The sequence below is a fragment of the Saimiri boliviensis genome, chromosome 1 (assembly GCF_048565385.1).
Source record: "Saimiri boliviensis isolate mSaiBol1 chromosome 1, mSaiBol1.pri, whole genome shotgun sequence".
Classification (NCBI taxonomy): Eukaryota; Metazoa; Chordata; class Mammalia; order Primates; family Cebidae; genus Saimiri; species Saimiri boliviensis.
Window position 1 is genome coordinate 28,359,753 of NC_133449.1, and position 19,484 is coordinate 28,379,236.

Genomic DNA, 19,484 nt, shown 5'->3' on the forward strand with positions numbered 1-19,484 from the left:
TGAGAAGTGGAGACAATCGTAGCAGAGGGCTCAGTTGCTGGGTCTTGTGCTCGGAGCTAAGGAGATTGTCAGATTCTGCAACAACCAGTACAACACGGATGCCTCCAGTACAGACGGTCAGATGCTGGGCAAAGGGCTGCAGCAAAACCCTAGAGGCCCCTACTGTGCCAGTTGTAAACTCTTTATTTGCAGGATGTCGAGGGGGTTCGAGGGGAGAAGCCAGGGAACTTGGATAGTGGGAGCATTTGGGGACTCGGAAATACCCACAATAAGCCATAGTGTAGGCATTTCAGTAATTTAACCATATATAGCCATACTGAACATCAGTCAAGGAAGACCCTTTCCAAACTGTCCATTCCCCTTCCATTACATAACAAAAGCAGCCATCATTTGCAATTTCTTTCAACCAACATGTATTGAGTACTGAGTTGGAGCCTAGGCGCTGGGTCAGGGGGAGGCCTGTCATCACGGGCTTCAAGGCAACCTCTTCCGGGCTCTGTCCTAGATCTGGCAGAGACCCCCGAAAAGGACGCTGCTCCACCCAGCAGCATCTTAAGCCACAGTGGGCTCAGCGCCTCCCTTCTAGACAGAGCCCGATTGAGCCACTGCACGAATGTGCAGAGGTGAGCAGATCCAGCCTCGTGGAACCAGTAGAAGCCCAGCCTGGGTGAGGCTGTTGCTAAGCAACCTCGGAGCCCATTCTGAAAGGGTCCATCTGTTGGCCAGCCCAACTTCACTGCATTCTGAGCATTCTGCGTTCCCCGGGTCCCATCTGCTCCCTCCCATGTGCCTTGGAGCGATAATAAAAGTCCACCAGCATCTCAGTGTGAGCTGACAGGGGCCAGGCAGCACATATTTTTGTCCTAGATGTGTCTAAACATAGACGCAACAGGCGATGGGCAGAACGCAGTGGGGGGCGGGAGGCAGGAGGCCCAGACGCTTGTGAGCATGAGCTTTCCCAGCCTCCTCCCTTCTGCCATCCCCAGTCTAACTGCTCAGACATTCTGCGTGCCAGGTAGGGCGACTTCACAGCACTCCACGGATTTCTGTGGTACTTTCCAGTTGGACAAATTCTTTCACAGCCATTCTGTGGACTGAGCCTATACCCTTCCTGCCTCCACGGGCTCTCTGCCCACTCCTTTCCTAACCCCAGGGCAGCTGGCTGAACGCCTGGTCCTTTTTGCAGCTTTCATTCTTCTTGGCCTCTCTGAAATACTTGTCAAAGGTCGCCACCTCCCCCTTGAAGTCCTCTCCTTCCTGGGTTTTGTGGATGCTAAATCACCTTGATTTTTCTGTTCTTCTGGTCACTGCCTTTTATGGTCCTCCTCCTCCCTTTTCTCAGTCTTGAAAATGGAAACATTCTTCCATTTTCATGTCTCCGTTCTATTATCTTTCCCTTTTTACTCTCTTTTTGAAACAGGATCTTGCTCTGTCTCCCAGGCTGGAAGTGCAGTGGTACAATCATAGCTCACTGCAGCCTTGAAGCCCTAGGCTCAAGACATCCTCCCACTTCAGCCTCCCAAGTAGCTGAGACTACAGGCGTGTATCACCATACCCAACTAATTTGGGGGGAGTGGTGGTGGTGGTGGTGGTTGTTGTTGTTGTTGTTGTTGTTTTGGTGTAGAGGTAGGGTCTTGCCGTATTGCCCAGGCTGGTTTTGAACTCTGGACTCAAGTGATCCACCAGCCTCAGCCTCCCAGAGTGCTGGGATTACAGGTGTGGGCCACTGTGCCTGGCCTCTGTTTTCTCTTCTCTGTCTCCACATCCTCTCACTCTGAGACTTATCCATTTCCAGGATTTCCCGTGAAATGCCTGTGTGCCAGATTCCACAGTCTCTCAGGCTGTGTCTTCATTTCTTCTTTCCCAAACTCCAATCCTGTATTTCCGACCTTTGAAATACGTTTCCCCTTGGATGCTCTATAGGGTACAAGGTTACCCAAAAGGCAGATTAATGTGTGATCAAGCAGGAGAGGGGCTGGAATAAGTTAATTTATCACACCCAATCTTTTCTCATGAGAAAAAGCAGGCGTTTGTTAAATTCCTTTAAACATCATTTGTGATTTAGCAGTATTTCTATACTGAATTACATGTAAGGGGCATTGCTATCTTTTTGATGCTCAGAACTTCGAAATCGAATCCTGCTGTGACCCCACCACCATCTCAAGCTTAATATTCATTCAAAAAATAATTTTCTGAGCAAGGAATGTCTAGACGGGAACAATTCTTTGTCTTCCCAAACTCTCTGCTCCCTAGGAGTTCTCTATTTCTGTCAATGTTATTGGGGTTTTCAAGCTCTACAGGCGTGAAATGTCAGGGACCCTATCTCATAGGATTCTTCCTAGTGCCTCAGAATCTGATAGGATTCTTCCCACCTTCCCATTCCCATCTGCAGGGGCTCAGCTCCTCACCACTTTGTGTGTTAAAGGTGAACTAGTCCCACCTCCCCACCGTGAAACAATAGACTTATGTAACCTTAGGTTCTCAGTGGGGAGGGCCTTAATCTTCTGAGGATGCAATCTCTCATAGAATAATGGAATTCTACCACATCCCTCCCAAGGCATCCCTATGCCCTCTGATTAAATGTTCGCTTTTTTATTTTTAAGTTCCTGGATACATGTACAGAATGCGCAGGTTTGTTACACAGGGATTCATGTGCCGTGGTGGTTTGCTGTACCCATCGACCTGTCATCTAGATTTTAAGCCTTGCATGTATTAGGTATTTGCCCTAATGGTCTCCATCCCCAGATGTTCACACTTTCTTAAGGTGAGCTTTGCAACCATCTGAAATCAGTATAGGTAAAGAACCAGCACTATTTTTTTTAATAGTGATGGGGTCTCACTCTACTGCCCAGGCTGGTCTCAAACTCCTGAGCTCAAGCAATCCTCCCACGTTGGCCTCGCAAAGTGCTGGGATCACAGGTGTGAACCACCACGCGCAGGCAGAACTAGCACTTTTTGAATGGAATAGGATAGAAAAGCTCATAGGACATCCCATGAAACACCATTATATCCTCCTGCCTCTGACTGCCACCACCCAGCTGAGAGTCTTCTCAGTTCCAACCACTCATTGCACACACGGCTGCCAACACCTACCTCACATGCGTATTTCTCCTTGGACTGTGTCCCCCTGCAAAGTGGTGACTGTACATCTGGTTTGATCCAACCAGCAGAAGAGAAGAAAATCACCCCTCCTTCCCCATGGAATGTTACACCTAGTGATGCAGCCAGGATGTTAATGGCCTTATCCCATGGCCACTGACTCACGTTGCTGACTCACATCGGGCAGGCGGGTGGCTGTCTGGGCTTTGCCTCCCCCACTGCCCACTCCCCCCCCCCCCCGCCTGTCCCCTGCCCCAGGCAGCCCACAGCATCTTTGCACGGCTGGAACTACTAGACCGGTTCCTCGTGCTACCATGCAGTCGGCCCTCCCTTCTACCGGGTCTCCAAACCCAGCCTTCGAGAGCCAGTCAGGCTCAATCGAACCTTTCTCTCACGTCATCTGCTTGACTCCAGGCTTTAAACCACTCTGACTCATGCATGCACCAAGCGGTCAGTGGTCAATAAAACCAGCTAAAAACAAACAAGCCCAATAAAACTCAATAATAAAAACGAGACCAATAAAGCACAGTAAAAGCCCATTAGACAAGAGCATAGGAGTTGGGGGTGGGGGGAAGAAAAGAAGGAATTTAAAAAAACAAAGCAAGCCCTGGGCCCCCCCCGGCTGCCTGTCTGCTGCCACCCTGTGCTGGTTATCGTAGCTGCCCTGGCCTCAGTCCGTACCACATTCTGATGTCTCCTTGACCTCTGGCCCTTTGGCTCTGTCTCCCTTTCCCCCATCTGTAGAGCTTATGATCAAATAGATTCAGTGAAATACATTCTCCAGTTGCACTCACAGCACTTCCCAAATGGTTAGGTTTGTCTTTCCCTAGTGCCTCCCACGCTGGTCACGGTAGGACCGGCTCCAGGCCCTGAACCCTAAGCCCAGTCCAGGCTCCTTCGAAGTGCGGGGAGAATGCCACTGAGTCTCGTCTCGGAGGACCCTCCATGTCCAAATCTTGCCGCAGGTCCTCAGCAGGTGCTGCACTTGGTGGCCACGCCGTTCTCTGATGCGTCACTGCCTCAGCTGCTCAAGTCTGTCTCCCCACCTGAGCCGGTTGTGAGTCTCTTTCTCTCCTCCCCTCATCCTGGCACCTAGAGACACTCTCTAACGCTTGAGCTGCTCAACCAGCGTGGGTCAGTTATTTATGGAATGCTCCCAGATCGCCTTCCTCTGCTGGTGACTGCTCAGGGAATGCTTACTATGAACTCGAGACAAGCCCAAGTAGCTACACGGCCCTGCAACTGTAAGCCCTCTTCCGTCTCACACTGTTGCAGCCCGTCCAGGGCTCACTTCTCCCCCTTGGCCCTGAGTGCCTCTCCTTAAAAGGATGTCAATTACCAGCCCATGTTTCAGACAGGAATGCTGAGACCAGAGGAAAGGGGAGACTTGCCGGGTGCCTCTGGGAGCCAGGACTTGAGCTGGGGGCTGAGAGCTTTTTGTGTGGGTGGACTCTGTCCTCCCAGTCGCTGCTGAGTCCCTCTCTTCCTTTCCCACATCTGACCCACAGGGTCTTTGCTGGCCTGACCTCCAGTGTGAGGAGTGGAACCAGGCAACAGGCCTGTCCAGGCAGCTCTGGGCCCAGTTCTGCACTCACTGCTTGCTCCCTAACCTGGAACCAGGCCCTTCCTCACTCTGGGCCTCAGCTGCTCCTCAGCTGTAAAGTGGGGCATTTGGGGGTTGCAAAGTCAGTTATCTCCAATGCCAGCCAAGAACATGGTTGTGTGCATGTGGTCAGGGATGAGACAAGATCACTTTTCCAACATTCTGGTTTTCCCTTTCTGTTTCTGAAATGGAGTCTTGCTCTGCCGCGATCTCTGGAGTGCACTGGCAAAATCTCAGCTTACTGCAACCCCTGCCTCCCAGGTTCAAGCAATTCTCGTGCCTCAGCCTCCCAAGTAGCTGGGATTACAGGCATGCATCCCCACACCTGGCTAATTTTTTTTTTTTTTTTTTTTTTGTATTTTTAATAGAGACAGGGTTTCACCAGGTTGTCTAGGCTGGTCTCAAACGCCTGGCCTTGTGTGATCAACCCGCCTTGGCCTCCCAAGGGGCAGGGGTTACAGGTATGAGCCAGGGCACCCAGCCTAATTGTTTTTTTTTATTAAATCAGAGTCTCACTCTGTTGCTCAGGCTGGAGCACACTGGTAAAATTATAGCTCACTGTAACCACAAACTCCTGGATTCAAGCAATCCTTCTGCCTCAGCCTCTTGAGTAGCTAGGACTGCTACCTAGCTAGTAGTACATGCCACATGCCACCATGTCGAGCTAATTTTTTAAAAAATTTGTTGCAGAGATGGGGTCTTGCCCAGATTTACCTAGATGCCAAAGGAAGAATTAAACTGCTGTTATTGTTTGAAATGCCTTTTTTTTTTTTTTTTTTTTTTTTTAACGGAGATAAGGTCTTAACTCTGTTGCCCAGGCTGGAGGAGTGCAGTGGTACAGTCATGGCTCACTGCAGCCTTGACCTCTCTGCCTCAGCCTCCCAAATTGCTGGGGCCACAGGTGTGCACTCTCACCTAATCACCACCACTCTCAGCTAATTTTTAAAACTTTTTATAGTGACGGGGTTTCACTATGTTGCCCAGACCGGTCTTAAACTCCTGGGCTCAAGTGATTCTCCTGCCTTGGCCTCCCAGACTGGTGAGATTACAGGCATGAGCCACTACACCTGGCCTGAAATTCTTAAGGGATGAGAGTGCTGATGACAGAGCACCTTGACATCATGGTGCCTAACTTGGGAGACAGGGAAGACACGCCCCATGGGAAGAGTTTACACGCAGGGACAACTGTGCTGAGTACTGTGGAGCCCAGAACCTTGAGGCAGACAGCGACTTGGCCTTTTTCGTGAACTGTCTTGCAGAATGTGGACTGGGGGTAAGTGGTCTTGAAGCACTCATTTAGTCACCCTCAAATTAAGATTTTGCCTTCATCTTTCTTGGGCCTGCACCTCCAAGATGACAAAGGAGGAAACAATGGTAATGCCAAAGAGGGCCGCAGCCAGGTGTACGCCATCCACTGCAGCCGATTTGCTGCATGAGCCGTGTCTGTTGTGTGCCCGATGACAAGGCTATTATTTATTTAGAGACGGAGTTTCGCTCTTGTTGCCCAGGCTGGAGTACAATGGCGCAATCTTGGCTCACTGCAAACTCCGCCTCCCAGGTTCAAGCGATTCTCTTGCCTCAGCCTTCTGAGCAGCTGGAATTACAGGCATGTGCCACCACACCTGGCTAATTTTGTATTTTTAGTAGAGACAGAGTTTCTCTATATTGGTCAGCCTGGTCTCGAACTCCCAACCTCAGATGCTCCGCCTGCCTTAGCCTCCCTAAGTACTGGATTACAGGTGTGACCCACTACACCCAGCCCAGAGAAATATTAACAGCAAGAACTGACAGCTGACAGCCGGAGCCAAACGTTTTGAGGGATCCAGTCTAAGGCCCTGGCTTGCTACTTAGCAATAGGCATTCTATAATGGGCTGACTCGGAAGGAGGGAGTCAGCCACTCTTGAGCCACTGCAGCAAAGTCACTTGGTCTCAGTCTAGGGGGAAGCACTTTAATAGCTAAACATTCTAGCTTTGATTTTTCTGAAGGGAATACACCTGTTTTCAATTCTGGGGTTTTTTTGGGGGGCACTTGCTTGACTGTATGTGAGCTTGTGATCCGAGGAGAAAGAACAATATTGGCTCTCAAAGTGATGATAGTTTTCTGTTTGCTACTAGATAAGGCAAAAATAAAACATTCTTATTTTTATAAATGCAGTTTCTGAAATGACATGATTCCTAACTGACAAATACTCTTGATCAATGTTTGAAGGAAATAATCTTTTTATCTTAGAGCAACTTTACTTCTTTGAGCCTCATCTGTGTTCTCAATTATGAAATGTGGATAATAATAGTATCTGTCCCATGGATATTTTGAGAAGGTTGAATGAAGAGGCAATTATTATAAAGAACCAACTGGGTGTGGTGGCTCATACCGGTAATCCCAGCAGTTTGGGAGGCCCAGGCGGGCAGATTGCCTGAGGTCAGGAGTTCTAGATCAGTCTGGCCAACATGGTGAAACCCTATCTGTACTAAAAATACAAAAAAAAATTAGCCAGGCGTGGTGGTGTGTGCCTGTAATTCCAGCTACTCAAGAGGCTGAGGCAGGGGAATTTCTTGAACCAGGGAGGTGGAGGTTGCAGTGAGCTGAGATGGAGCCACTGTGCTCCGGCCTGGATGAAGAGCAAGATTCCATCTCAAAAAAAAAGCCTAGAGGTGTCTGGCATATAGTATGTTCCAGTAAATGTTCACTATTCTTAGCAGCTCAGGCAGATGAGCTAGTATAGATAGATGATTAAGTCAGCTTGCTTCACAGAAATTAGTGTGAGTTTGGTAGCTTACCAACTGACAGTGTCAGACTTTGAAAATAAACGAAATTGCTTACTCCTCTAAAAAAAAAAAAGCGGGGGTGGGGGGCAAGTGCGGTGGCTCACCCCTGTAATTCCAGCACTTTGGGAGGCCAAGGCAGGTTGATCACGAGGTCAGGAGTTCAAGACCAGCCTGGCCAACATGGTGAAACCCCGTCTCTACTAAAAATATAAAAAAATTAGCTAGGCGTGGTAGCGGGCACCTGTAATCCCAGCTAGTTGGGAGGCTGAGGCAGGGAATTGCTTGAACTGGGGAGTGGAGGTTGCAGTGAGCCAAGATCACACCACTGCACTCCAGCCTGGGTGACAGAGCAAGACTCTGTCTCAAAAAAAAAAAAAAAAAAGACAGAAATGGGGTCTCGCTCTGTTTCCCAGGCTGGTCTTAAGCTCTTGGCCCCGAGCAATCCTCCTACCCTAGCCTCTCATAACACTGGGAATCCAGGCATGAGCCGCTGTGCCCAGCCTGGTTTTTTTTCTTATTCCCCTTTTATTCTCAAATTTTCAGACCATGGGCTTGCTACTCGACTGAACACATTTTGTGAGAGTGTTCACAGCCCCGGGCCCAGTTGCTATTTCCTGATCTCAGTCTTATCAAGTCGATCTTGCTTTGCTGTCATTTTTACAGTTTTTCATTAGCTTTCTCCCTACTTCTCCTTCGTCTGCTTCCTTCTTCCTTCTTTAATTAACCCCTCACCTGCAACTGCGTGGGCTTGGGTTCTTGACTGAGCTTGTGTGAAAACTGACCGTGAAACAGGTGAGTAGGGAATGAGGATGTTTTACAAGAAAAATGACTGTTACACAGGAAGCCAACCTAAAGAGGATAAGACACATAGTTCAAAGGAGGCAGAAAGAAAATCCTGACAGATACTCAAATCTGTTGATAATCATAGCACTTTCTGGAAGAGGGAAAACAAATGCTGAAACACAAATCCCTTGCTAGAGAAATTACAAAGCCAAGAAAATAGATAAGCCTGAGGATTAGAGAGATGTTCATTTTCTAGGAGGAACACAAAAGCACAGACCCCAGACTAGAATGTGTGCGAAACCCTCTGCAGGCCTTTTATTGTCCTTCTTCGCCAAAGCTGTTACGTAAAACCCTCTGGGGAATGGGTGAAATTATGTTTACACAGTTCTTTAAGTGCAGAAGAATCATGTTAAATAAATCTACAGGGCAGGATTGTTTTTCTCCTTCTCAAGCAAACTTCAGTGCTGTTAGATAACCTCTCCATGTCATCTCTCCTTTTCTCTTAGAGTGAGCCCTTCCTGAGAACCCCTCGGAACAGTAACTACACTTACCCCACCAAGCCAGCCATTGAGGTAACCACTGACTCACATCTCCCTCTGAGACACAAACCATTTCCACCTGCCAGGGGCTTGGGTGTGGTGCAGGTTTCAGAATGTTCATCGAAGCAGAAATGTCCTTCTTACATACTGGGGGTTGGAATGTACAGAAAAGGTGCCTGAACCATGAAGCCCCAGGATTGCCCTAACATGTTCTCCAGTTGCTTACCTGATGTCAGCCCCCAAGCAGAGGAAGTGGCTGTGGATCGACTTTCTTTGACCTTTGCAATCCTGGGCTCACAGACATGGTTACTGCTTAGGCAGCTCGGCCTCTCAAGAGGGAGAGGCAGTGGGTGTGAAGGTGGAAGCTGAGTGGGGAGGGAACTGCAATTCCAGGAGTGAGGCCCAAAAGGAAGTAGAGGCATGTTCACGTGGGCCCCTGGGCCTTGTCTGGTTCAAGTCGATCATTCTAGTGCTGAGGATTCAGAGCCCATGGCTTTAGGGATGGCCACTCCAAAGATAGCCTGGACGACCCCAGACTACTCCATGCCTTGCAGGCAGGCCTGGTCCAGATCAGGTCTGTTGGTCACCAGAGGGGTTCAAGTTTCAGTTTCAGTTTCACACCTGTAGTGTATCCAGTCTCCTGTTAGGGTCCAGAAGACAGACAGAGAAGTATCGAACATGGTCCTGACCAGGGGACGTGAGAGCCCAATAGAGTTTGATTAGTGAGCACATACTATGTGCCAGACACCATTCCAGGAAGACAGAGTGCTAACCAAACAGATGGAGCCCGGCTCTCACGTAGCTTACAATCTACTGAGAAAGGCATCTTTCTCAGTATATACATGGCTAGGCATGGTCACTTCAGATAGTGATGACAGCTTTGAGGAGGGTGATGGGTTGGGGCAACGGAGGCAAATTCAGGTGCACTGTGCAGGCAAGGCCTCCCTGAGGGGAGATTTGAACTGAGACATGCATAATGAAAAGATACCTGCTACACGGAGAGCCAGAAACACAGTCCCAGGCAGAAGAACAATGGACCACAGGCTCAGAAGTGGGACTGAGTTGGGTGTATCTGGGGAAGAGAAGGAAGGTTAGAGTGGCTGGGAGCATCAGAATGAGGTGGAGAGTAGGGGAAAGGAGATCGGGGGTGCCTTGGAGCCAGATCACACAAAGCCTGAATTCCTGAGTTGAAAACGGTGGATTTCAAGTGGAGAAAAGTGGGAAGCCATTGGCAGTCTCAGGACAGAGTGACATGATCTGGTTCACCTCTTTCAAAGTTCTCCCTGACTGCTATGTGGAGAATGGGTTGGAGATCAGCAGGAGTGACTGGGGAAAGATGTTTCACAAGCCAGCCAAAGAAACTAACCCATATGAAATTACTGAAGCATTGTTGGCTGCTAAGCTCTGGGGTAGGAGCAATACCAGCTTCCCGGCTGTGGGTTATGCCGTCTCCAGCTCTCTGAATTTTCTCCGGTTCATGTTAGCCCAGTGGAGGCTTGTCCTCATTAAACCAGTGACCAAATTCTATGAGAACTAAAATGTCAGCTGCATCTAGTGAATCAGGCATTTATTCATTTATTCAGCATTTGCCTATTGGATGCCTAAGTGGAGCGGGTGCTGTGCTAAGCGCTGGGTAGACAGTGGTGAGCAGAGTGGGTTTGGATCGGCCCTCTTGGTTCTTCAGTCTCATGCATCTTTGCTTTTGCTGCTGGAAGAGCTAAAAATCCCAGAGTTAGAAGAGTGTTGGTTTTAATAGCTTTCTACTCTAAGCAGCCACAAAACAAAATTCTGTCATCTGAGGTAACATGAATGAGTCTAGAGGACATTATGTTGAGTGAAATAAGTCAGGCACAGAAAGACAAATACCACATGTTCTCAGCATATGTGGAAGCTAAAGAAGTTGACCCCACGGAAGTAAAGTGTAAATAGCGGTTATTAGAGGCTGGGAAGGGCAGATGGGGGTTGGGGAGTAGATATAGCAGAAGTTGATTAACAGGAAATTACAGCTAGAGAGGAAGGATAATTTCTAGTGTTCTATAGCACAGTAGGGTGACAATAATTAACAATAGTTTATCATATATATTCAAATAGCTAGAATAGCAAATTATGAATGTTCCCAACACAAAGAAATAATAAATATTTGTGAGGGATATGCTACTTACCCCGATTTGATCATTGCATGCTATAGAGCTGTATCAAAATATCACACTACGCTTCATAAATTTGTACACTAATGTGTCAATTAAAATAATAAAAGCTCTCCTTCCAAAGTGCACAACCAGGTGAGCAAAAAATAAAATAAAATAATAAAAGCAAAACTAATAAAGTAGCCACAAAGAGGCTTTACCTGGGAGCTTGTTAGAAATGCAGAGTCCTGGGCACCACCCAGACCTGCTCAATCAGAATCTGCAACTTAAGATCTGCAGGGAATTTGGATGCACTGATTTTGGATGTGGCACATGGTTCTTCCCTTGCGACAGATGAGCACGCTTAAATTCCAAACAGGGTCTGTTAATCCACATGCAATATGCTTATCTCTGGTTCCCCAACTATCTAAGACGTATCTCACTTGCTGATGGTTGTATACCTTTTTACGTGCTTTTCTCTGAGTGTTTAGCATCTGCACACAAGCGTGTTCTTAATTTCAGTGAAACTTCCAAACAGAAGAAATCCATCAGTATGATGAACTGAGCAATCCCTTAGAAAAAAAAACTGAATTCCATTGGGTTAAGCAAATAATACTTAAAAGAAGTTCAACTTTTGCTCCCTCATGATAGGAATATTTCAACAAGGCTTATCTTCATCATCATGTAACTGAACAGATGAGATAAGCTTTCATAGCATCTGACAGTCAGTCTCCTGGAGAATCAGTCAACCTGCTAATCAAGCCCTACTCCACACTCACCGTGCATATATTTGGGACTTTGGGAAGATACTCAATTCTCCCCCAGATTTCTGGTACTAATCACTTCTGTGCCCTCTGCTTCCCATCCCACTCCTTCCCCCAACACCTGGAAAATATGCTCTGTATTAGAGACAAAGAAAGTTGAGTAAAAGCATCCAGGTTTGCTTGCATAACTTTACAAATATATAAGGAATAAGGCTGTTAAGTTAAATATGCAAAAAGATATACAGGTATCCGGAAAATATACGCAGAAACCAGGAGCTTTGCAATTGTAAAATATTTTGTGGTATTATTGTAAAAATATTTTAATTATTGTTTAGGTTCTAGCATTATAATTAGTGTCAGTTAGCTTAATTTTATAAACCACACATACCTATAATCTTATTATTAGGCATCCAAATCTTGTGTTCCTTTGGGAGACCACCTGTGTATGACTTCATGGTTTTCTTCCCTGCTTGGGGCAGCTCCTGACTCCATTCAAAGCGTAGATATATTGGGATAGGAAAGGCTGTGTGTGGGCGCGCGTGTGGGGGACGTGCACTATGGGTTGTGCAGAGGGGTAGGTAGTCACACCCACGTCTCCCCCTCTAGTTTCCCTCCTAGCCCACCTACCACTCGAAGTTCTTTCCCTCACATGATCCTCTATGGTGATGTATTTCTAGCCTCCATCAAAAATCCCTTAGCTGGTTCTTCTTGGGCTGAAGCTTATCTCCCTCCACAATGAGTGTTGGACACTGAGTCCTTTTCTCCTGTTGATTTAGAACTGGGGCAGCGACTTCCTGTGTACAGAGTGGAATGCTTCCAATAGTGTTCCAACCTCTGGTGAGTGAAAATATCATCATCCCCTTCGATAAGGGCCTGGCTGAATATCAGGTTGTTGTGGGGGGACCCTGCAAAGAGACCCTGGAGCTCTTTAAGCAGGCTTACTAACTCCCATGCAGTGCAGACCTGGATCCTGTGGCCTGCAGCCACCGCTGGGCTTCCATGTGGAGGAGCACAGACCTCTCCACTGAATGCCACTTCTTGTCTCCATATAGTCCCAATGACAGTCTGTTATGCCTCCCTGCGCAGTGAGGCAGGTGGAGTCAGGGACTGGGATTCTGCCTGCCTGTGCTACATGACCCTGCAGCTGGAACTTTCCTGGACCACCCAGTGTGAATCAGGCTCCTCTGAGGATGGACGATAGCCGTGAACCCCACTCCCTTCAGTGCCTTAGTTGTGCTGAATGAACGGAAGATGCAAAATTGCTAAAGCCTTAAGCTGAAAATAAGTGCAATGGGTAGCTGTGGGACAGAGTTATAGACTCCTGGCAAAACGTATACTTGAAAAGGTAGATGCTCCCAGCCCCTACAACCATCTCTCTGCTTATCTCCCCTAGTCCACGAGCTCCGACCAGCAGACATCAAAGTGGTGGCCGCCCTGGGTGACTCGCTGACTGTAAGTACTGAGCCGTGAACCAGGGTGGGATCTGTTCTTCCCCAGCACTGGCTCTGCATTCAGCACTGAGCCCACGTTACTGAGGGGCCTGCCTGTGTCAGGCACTGAAACACAGCCAGGTGATGTAGAATGCCCTGTCTTGCCACCTTCCCAGTTCTTCTTGAAGCCCCCTCCTCCACGAGGCCTCCCCTCAATCTCCAGGGGGAAGCAATTCCCACTTCCTCGCTGTTGACAAGTGTTTTGTGGGTGTGTGATGGCACTATGATGACACTCATCCGAGTCTCCCTGCCTTTATCAGGGGATTCGTCTCCATCTACTCAGACTCAGAGTGGTAGGTCTTACACACACACTGCCCCATGCTCCCTACTCCATTTACAGACATGTCTTTGGGACAGAGGGAGCCCAGTTCCCCGCACATAGCACAGTCTTGCTAAATGAATTGCGTTTGCCAGTTATTTAGCCATTGCTGTGCACACCAATGCTCTATTAACAATTCTAAGGGAAACAAAGTGTGAAATGCAGTCATAGCCCCCCAGCAACCTGCCTGGCTGGAAAAACAAGTAACTTACACAGAAAGAAATGCATTATCACACAGGTGATATACAGGACTTGTTTTTTTTTTTTTAACTTTTAAGTTTGGGGGTACATGTGCAGGTTTGTTATATAAGTAAATTTGTGTTATGGGATTTGTTGTATAGATTATTCATCACCCAGGTATTAAACCTAGTACCCATCAGTTATTTTTCCTGATCCTCTCCTTCCTCCCATCCTCCACCTTCTGATAGGCCCCAGCGTGGGTTGTTCCCTTCCACACAGGACTTTTTCAATGGGGTATTTATTTCAGTAGAAACACCAGCTCCACATGTGTGTGAATGTGTTTCCATTTTGGCATGAACATGGAAAAAGATGTGGAAAGGCACACACGAGTGTGTTCACCACTGGCGAGCTCTGGGGGTATCTGCATGTGGGTAAAGGGTGAGGAGGGAGTGCGGAGGCCGTGGCAGGGGGCAGGATTCTTAAGGTAGGGGTAGATTATTCATTTGTTTAAATCTTTGTATCATTTCACATGTTACTGTTGTAAATTTCAGTTTTGTTTTTTTTCTTTTTTTTTTTTTTTTTTTAAGACAGGGCATTTAAAGAAAGCTTTAGAGAGGAGATAGTAATTGATGAGCATCTTGGAGAAGGAATTTAGAGATGTAAGGTGCTGGAAAGCAGAGAGTTTCAGCGATCCAGGAAGGGATGGGGAGTGGGTAGTAATGGCGGAGACCAGCCCAAGGCCCTCAGATTTCCCAAACAGTGGCAGGTAATTAGCTTAGGGCCTGAAGGTTTGTGTGGACTGGGAAGGAGGGAGCAAACAAGGGGAAGGAAAGGAGAAACCGGGTTATGGCGAGCTCAGAAGATCGGTGAAGTGATCTGGCTTTGATCCTGAAAGGAAGGGAGACTCTTTGAAGGGTCAGAGCCGGGGGTTGGAGACCATAAAGAAAGAGGCACGCGCAGGAGGAACAGAAACCAGAATCGGTTCACTCGGGCAGGAGAGGAGGCCAGGGCATTGCCCTGGCAAGGAGGTGAGGGTCTCAATTAGGAACACAGCAAAGGTAATGAAAAGACAGGGGTGGGTGCTAGGCGGGGTGGGAAGGAGGAACCAGCAGGACTCGGTTATGGGTTGTAGGAAGAGAAGTGGGGAGAAGACTGTATCAATACCATTCCAAGTTTAAGGTGGCCTGGAGAAAAGCCAGTCCTATTTTTAGAAAAGGCAAATCTAGGTCCCAGCTGAGCCAGAGGAGGCTCTCCCAGTGCCCTCAGCCTGTATCCCAGCCCAGCCCTGAACTTTCTCTTTGCTTTTTACAGACAGCAGTGGGAGCTCGACCAAACAATTCCAGTGACCTGCCCACATCTTGGAGGGGACTCTCTTGGAGGTGAGGATGTTCTTGACTCCCACGCTATTGATGACACCCTCTCAAAGAGGCCTGGGTAGTGTTTCCCCTCTGTCACCCCTCCCAGGATGCAGTTGGGTCCCCAGGGCCCAGCGCTGAGCCAGGAGACTGTGGTGCTTGTGTTACCCCCGAGGGTTATGGGAGAGACGCCCCTGGGGGCAAAGTCTCTGGTTCCGGCAGCATGTCGGGGTGATTTTAACAAATAAGCTTTCTTCTCCCCAGCATCGGAGGGGATGGGGACTTGGAGACCCACACCACACTGCCCAGTAAGTAGCAGCCTGGAGAGGCACCGTCACTGTGGCCATGCTCCCTGGGGCTAGGGCCTTCCTGCTGGAGGAGGGGAAGAGGAGGTTATCTGCAAGTAATTAGCTTAGGTCTGAAGGTTTGTGTGGCCTGGGAAGGAGGGAGCAAACAAGGGGAAGGAAAGGAGAAACCGGGTTAGGGCGAGCTCAGAAGATCGGTGAAGTGATCTGGCTTTGATCCTGAAAGGAAGGGAGACTCTTTGAAGGGTCAGAGCCGGGAACTGGGGACCATAAAGAAAGAGGCACTGCAAGGAGGGCAGTCAGCCAGCCCTGAAAAGCCCCAGAACACCCGTGTCCCACCCCCGTGTCCCACCCCTGCATCCCCACCCTGCATGCTCATCTCAGCCACTGTGAGGGTCCTGCAGGCTCTCACCTGTGCTCTTCACCTCCTCCCTCCTCCTCTAAAGACATTCTGAAGAAGTTCAACCCTGACCTCCTTGGCTTCTCTACCGGCACCTGGGAGGGGACAGCAGGACTAAACGTAGCAGCGGAAGGGGCCAGAGCGAGGTGAGTAGACGCCATACAGGAGGGCGAGTGGAAGGCAAGGCTGAGATAGCAGGGTGGGAAACCGGAGGAGAGGAGGGTGGTGTCTGGGTGCCTGGTCCCGGGGGCAATAGCAGCTGTGCAGGACCTTCCATGTGAATTATCTCCTGAGAGCCTCACACCCTTGGACAGGGGCACTGAGGCTTATAAGCTTTCCAGAACCACCAAGATTACCCAGCAAGTTATCGGAGGAGGCAGGATCAGGCCATACCTGAATCAGGAGCCTTTGCTCTGACCGCTGTGCTATTACCGCCTCTCCAGGGCAGCAGGAGAGGCACATCTGCCGTGGACCCAAGCACTGTCCCTGCTGGCTCCAGCTCCACGTCCTGCCCAGCAGGGCAAACGTGCAGGGTGGCTCTCAGCACCCCGAGAACTGAGTGCATGACCCCCAGGATGGCTGCCCTTTCTCTCTTCCTCACTCACTTCAGTCTTTGACTCTGAAAAAGCTGTATTCTGACACTAGGGAGTGAGATGGGTCAGGGCCCCCAAAACAGCGTGGTGGCTGTTTGTTTTCACTGGGATTTCTGTTGTTGACAGCAGCCCAGATAATTAAAGCTGAAATGCCTGACCGGGCTCATTGATTTTCTGCATGGAGCGTGCTGGGTGTGTGCTTTGTAGAAGGATCACTATGCTCTGATCACCAGGGAAACGACACCGGCTTGACTCACTGTTTACAGGGAATGTTCCTTTCAGAAGTGGTAACGTGGGTCCCATGCTCTGTTTGAGTCTCTCACCCACAGGAAGCAATGTCAGTTCCGCAACGTCATGAGCAGGAAGAACTTATTTTTCTGCAAAAACTGGGCTTCATTATAGCACCATCTAATTACCGTTACTATGATTGCTGTCATCACTGTTACTGCCGTCGTCATTTTATTGTTCTTGTACTGTACAGGCTTCATTTTCCAGGGGTTGATTTCTCACTCTTTTGACATGCAAGCCCCTTCTTCCTTTCTCACTTCACTCCTCTTGCTGCTGTTTCTGTTTGACTGCTGCTCAGCACCTCTGCCAGACGAAGTCAGTGGCCGGGGAAGTAGCTGAGACATGTAGCTCCTGTGGGTATCTCTGATATCCAATGTTAGGGGCAAGGAAAGTAATCCATTGACTTAAGAAAGGAAGGTTGGATAACTGCTCTGTAAATTGGGTTGTCATAAGGATTAAATGAGATAAATAGTCCATGAAAAGAATGTAGCACAGTACATAATACACACCAAAAAGGTAGTGCAGTACAAATAATGCTTTAAAAGTTGACCATTTAATAACGGATCTTTAATTTCAAAGTGTTTTTCATCTAACTTTTCTTCCATCAATCAATAAGAATTCATTAAACACCTGCAAAGGACCGAACCCCAAAGTGGTTACGAAAAGATACAAAGGGGCAGGCACAGTGGCTCACGCCTGTAATCCCAGCACTTTGGGAGGCCGGGGCTGGTGGATCACCTGAGGTCAGGAGTTTGAAACCAGCTTGGCCAACATGGTGAAACCCCATCTCTACTAAAAATACAAAAATTAGTTGTGTGGGCAAGTGCCTGTAATCCCAGCTTCTGGGGAGGCTAAGGTGGGAGAATCACTTGAACCTGGGAAGTGGAGGTTGCAGTGAGCCAAGATCGCACCATTGCACTCCAGCTTGGGTGACAAGAATGAAACTCCATCTCCAGTAATAATAATAAAAAATAAAAGATACAAAGGAATCAAAAAGGTAAACTCCATGCCCACAAAGAGCTTGCACCCTAGGTAAGGAGACTAAACAAATGGGAAATAACTTTCTGAAAAAGATAATCCTGAATATGGCAACATTGCAGAGCTTCGTCATGGAGTGCAGTTAAGAGAATAGGAGAGCATGAGGTGTGCACTGCACTGTCTAAACACAGCTGCGGACCCAGAAGGGACCCCTGAAATCATCCAGCCCAACCTCTTCCTTGAAAAGATGGGAAAAGTCAACCCCACCGAGATCCAGCAACTAGAACAAGCTCACACAGCAAGTCGGTAGCAGAGCTGAAAGGAGAATCTCTGGTCCCTGGGGTAAAGAAGGAAATGCAGGATGTGGATCAGTGAGCCTGGAGAGGAGGCTCGAGGGGAAGCAGGACTTAGTCTGGGCCTGAAGACTGGGAAGACGCTGGCTAGGAAGAGGAGAAGCAGCAGCGTTGATAACTTCCCCCTCCTACCCACGATGGCTTGTTGCCCATGGAACATTTTGAACCTATTAAAAGGTTAAAGGCACTTCTGTGGTCACCTTTGACCAAGAAAGTCTTTCTTTATAGCTTTTGGATGTACTCATCAATGGCAGTAATGTATGAGATAAAATCCTAGATCTGTAAATTCTTAATGAGAAGGGTGGGGATGGTACCACTTGTGTTTGGCCACATACCCAGCTTCCGGGGGACACCCAAAGATTTTCAATGACCAGCCCGTACCAGTTACTGCTTTTATGGCTTCTTCCATGGAAGCTTTCATTGGCTGTATCCCTTTGCTGACCTAACTTCTCGTAGACGTTATCTTTTCTTTAAATGCAGCTTTACTGAGGTATAAATGACATGCAATAAACTTCACGTTAAAAGGATGCAATTTGGCTGGGTGCCGTGGCTCACGCCTCTAATCCCAGCACTTTGGAGGCTGAGTGAGGTAGGCAGATTGCCCAGGAGTTGGAGACCAGCCGGAGCAACATGGTGAAACCCTGTCTTTACCAAAAATACAAAAAATGAGCCAGGCATGATGGCACGTGCCTGTACTCCCAGCTACTCAGAAGACTACGGTGGGCGGATCACTTGAGCTCAGGGGGGTTGAGGCTGCAGTTAAGTCATGATCACACCATTACACTCCAGCCTGCGTAACAGAGTAAGACCCTGTCTCAAAAAGGATACAATTTAACATTGTACCTGTGAAATCACCACCACAATCAAGATAAAAAACGTCACCCAAGGGAGTTTTCTCAGGCCTTGGTAATCTCTCCCTCCCGCCCCTTGCTGTCCCTACCCCACACCCCAGGCAACCGCTAACCTTCTTTCCATCACTATAGATAAGTTTGCATTTTTAGCAATTTTATATAAATGAAATCGAAGAATATATACTTTTATCTGACTTATTTAGCAAGATGATTTTGAGGTACATCCATGTTATTGGGTATATCAATAGTTCATCCCTTTTTATGGCTGAGTAGTGTTTCATTGGCATTCATATGCCTTATCCAGAACACCAAATGGCATTGTTTTATTTATGGCAGACATCAGGGCACAAAGAGAGAATTCATCCTGTCTATCCTGTTTTATTGGAGATGAGGGGAAAGCGAGGAGATGGGGAATGGTGTGGAAATCTAAGTGACCACAGAGAAGAAAAACAAAAGGATTAAAGGAGCAGAGAGCAGGGCTTAGAAGTAAAGGTTAAAGGAGTCATTAAGCCTGGAAAGGAGAAAACTGAGGGATAATTTAGAGCTGGGACTTTTCTCAAATATATAAAAGGTGATTTTTAAAACAGGCAACTGAAGAAGAAATGAACAGCCTCGGCTTACAAAGAAAGAGCTTGAGGAACTATAAGGGAAAGTCCCTGATGAGAGGATTGACAGGATCCCAACCAAAGGG

General features: G+C 48.0%; 1 protein-coding gene across 1 annotated transcript in view; it reads left to right on the forward strand.

Moving 5' to 3' along the window:
* The window catches only part of PLB1 (phospholipase B1), a 140,467-nt gene that overhangs the window by 102,106 nt on the left and 18,877 nt on the right, over positions 1-19,484 (forward strand). Inside the window, 6 exon segments of the mRNA XM_074394601.1 lie at positions 8,759-8,824; positions 12,458-12,518; positions 13,075-13,133; positions 14,982-15,049; positions 15,290-15,333; positions 15,777-15,876. Of these exon segments, the coding sequence (XP_074250702.1) occupies positions 8,759-8,824; positions 12,458-12,518; positions 13,075-13,133; positions 14,982-15,049; positions 15,290-15,333; positions 15,777-15,876 (398 nt within the window).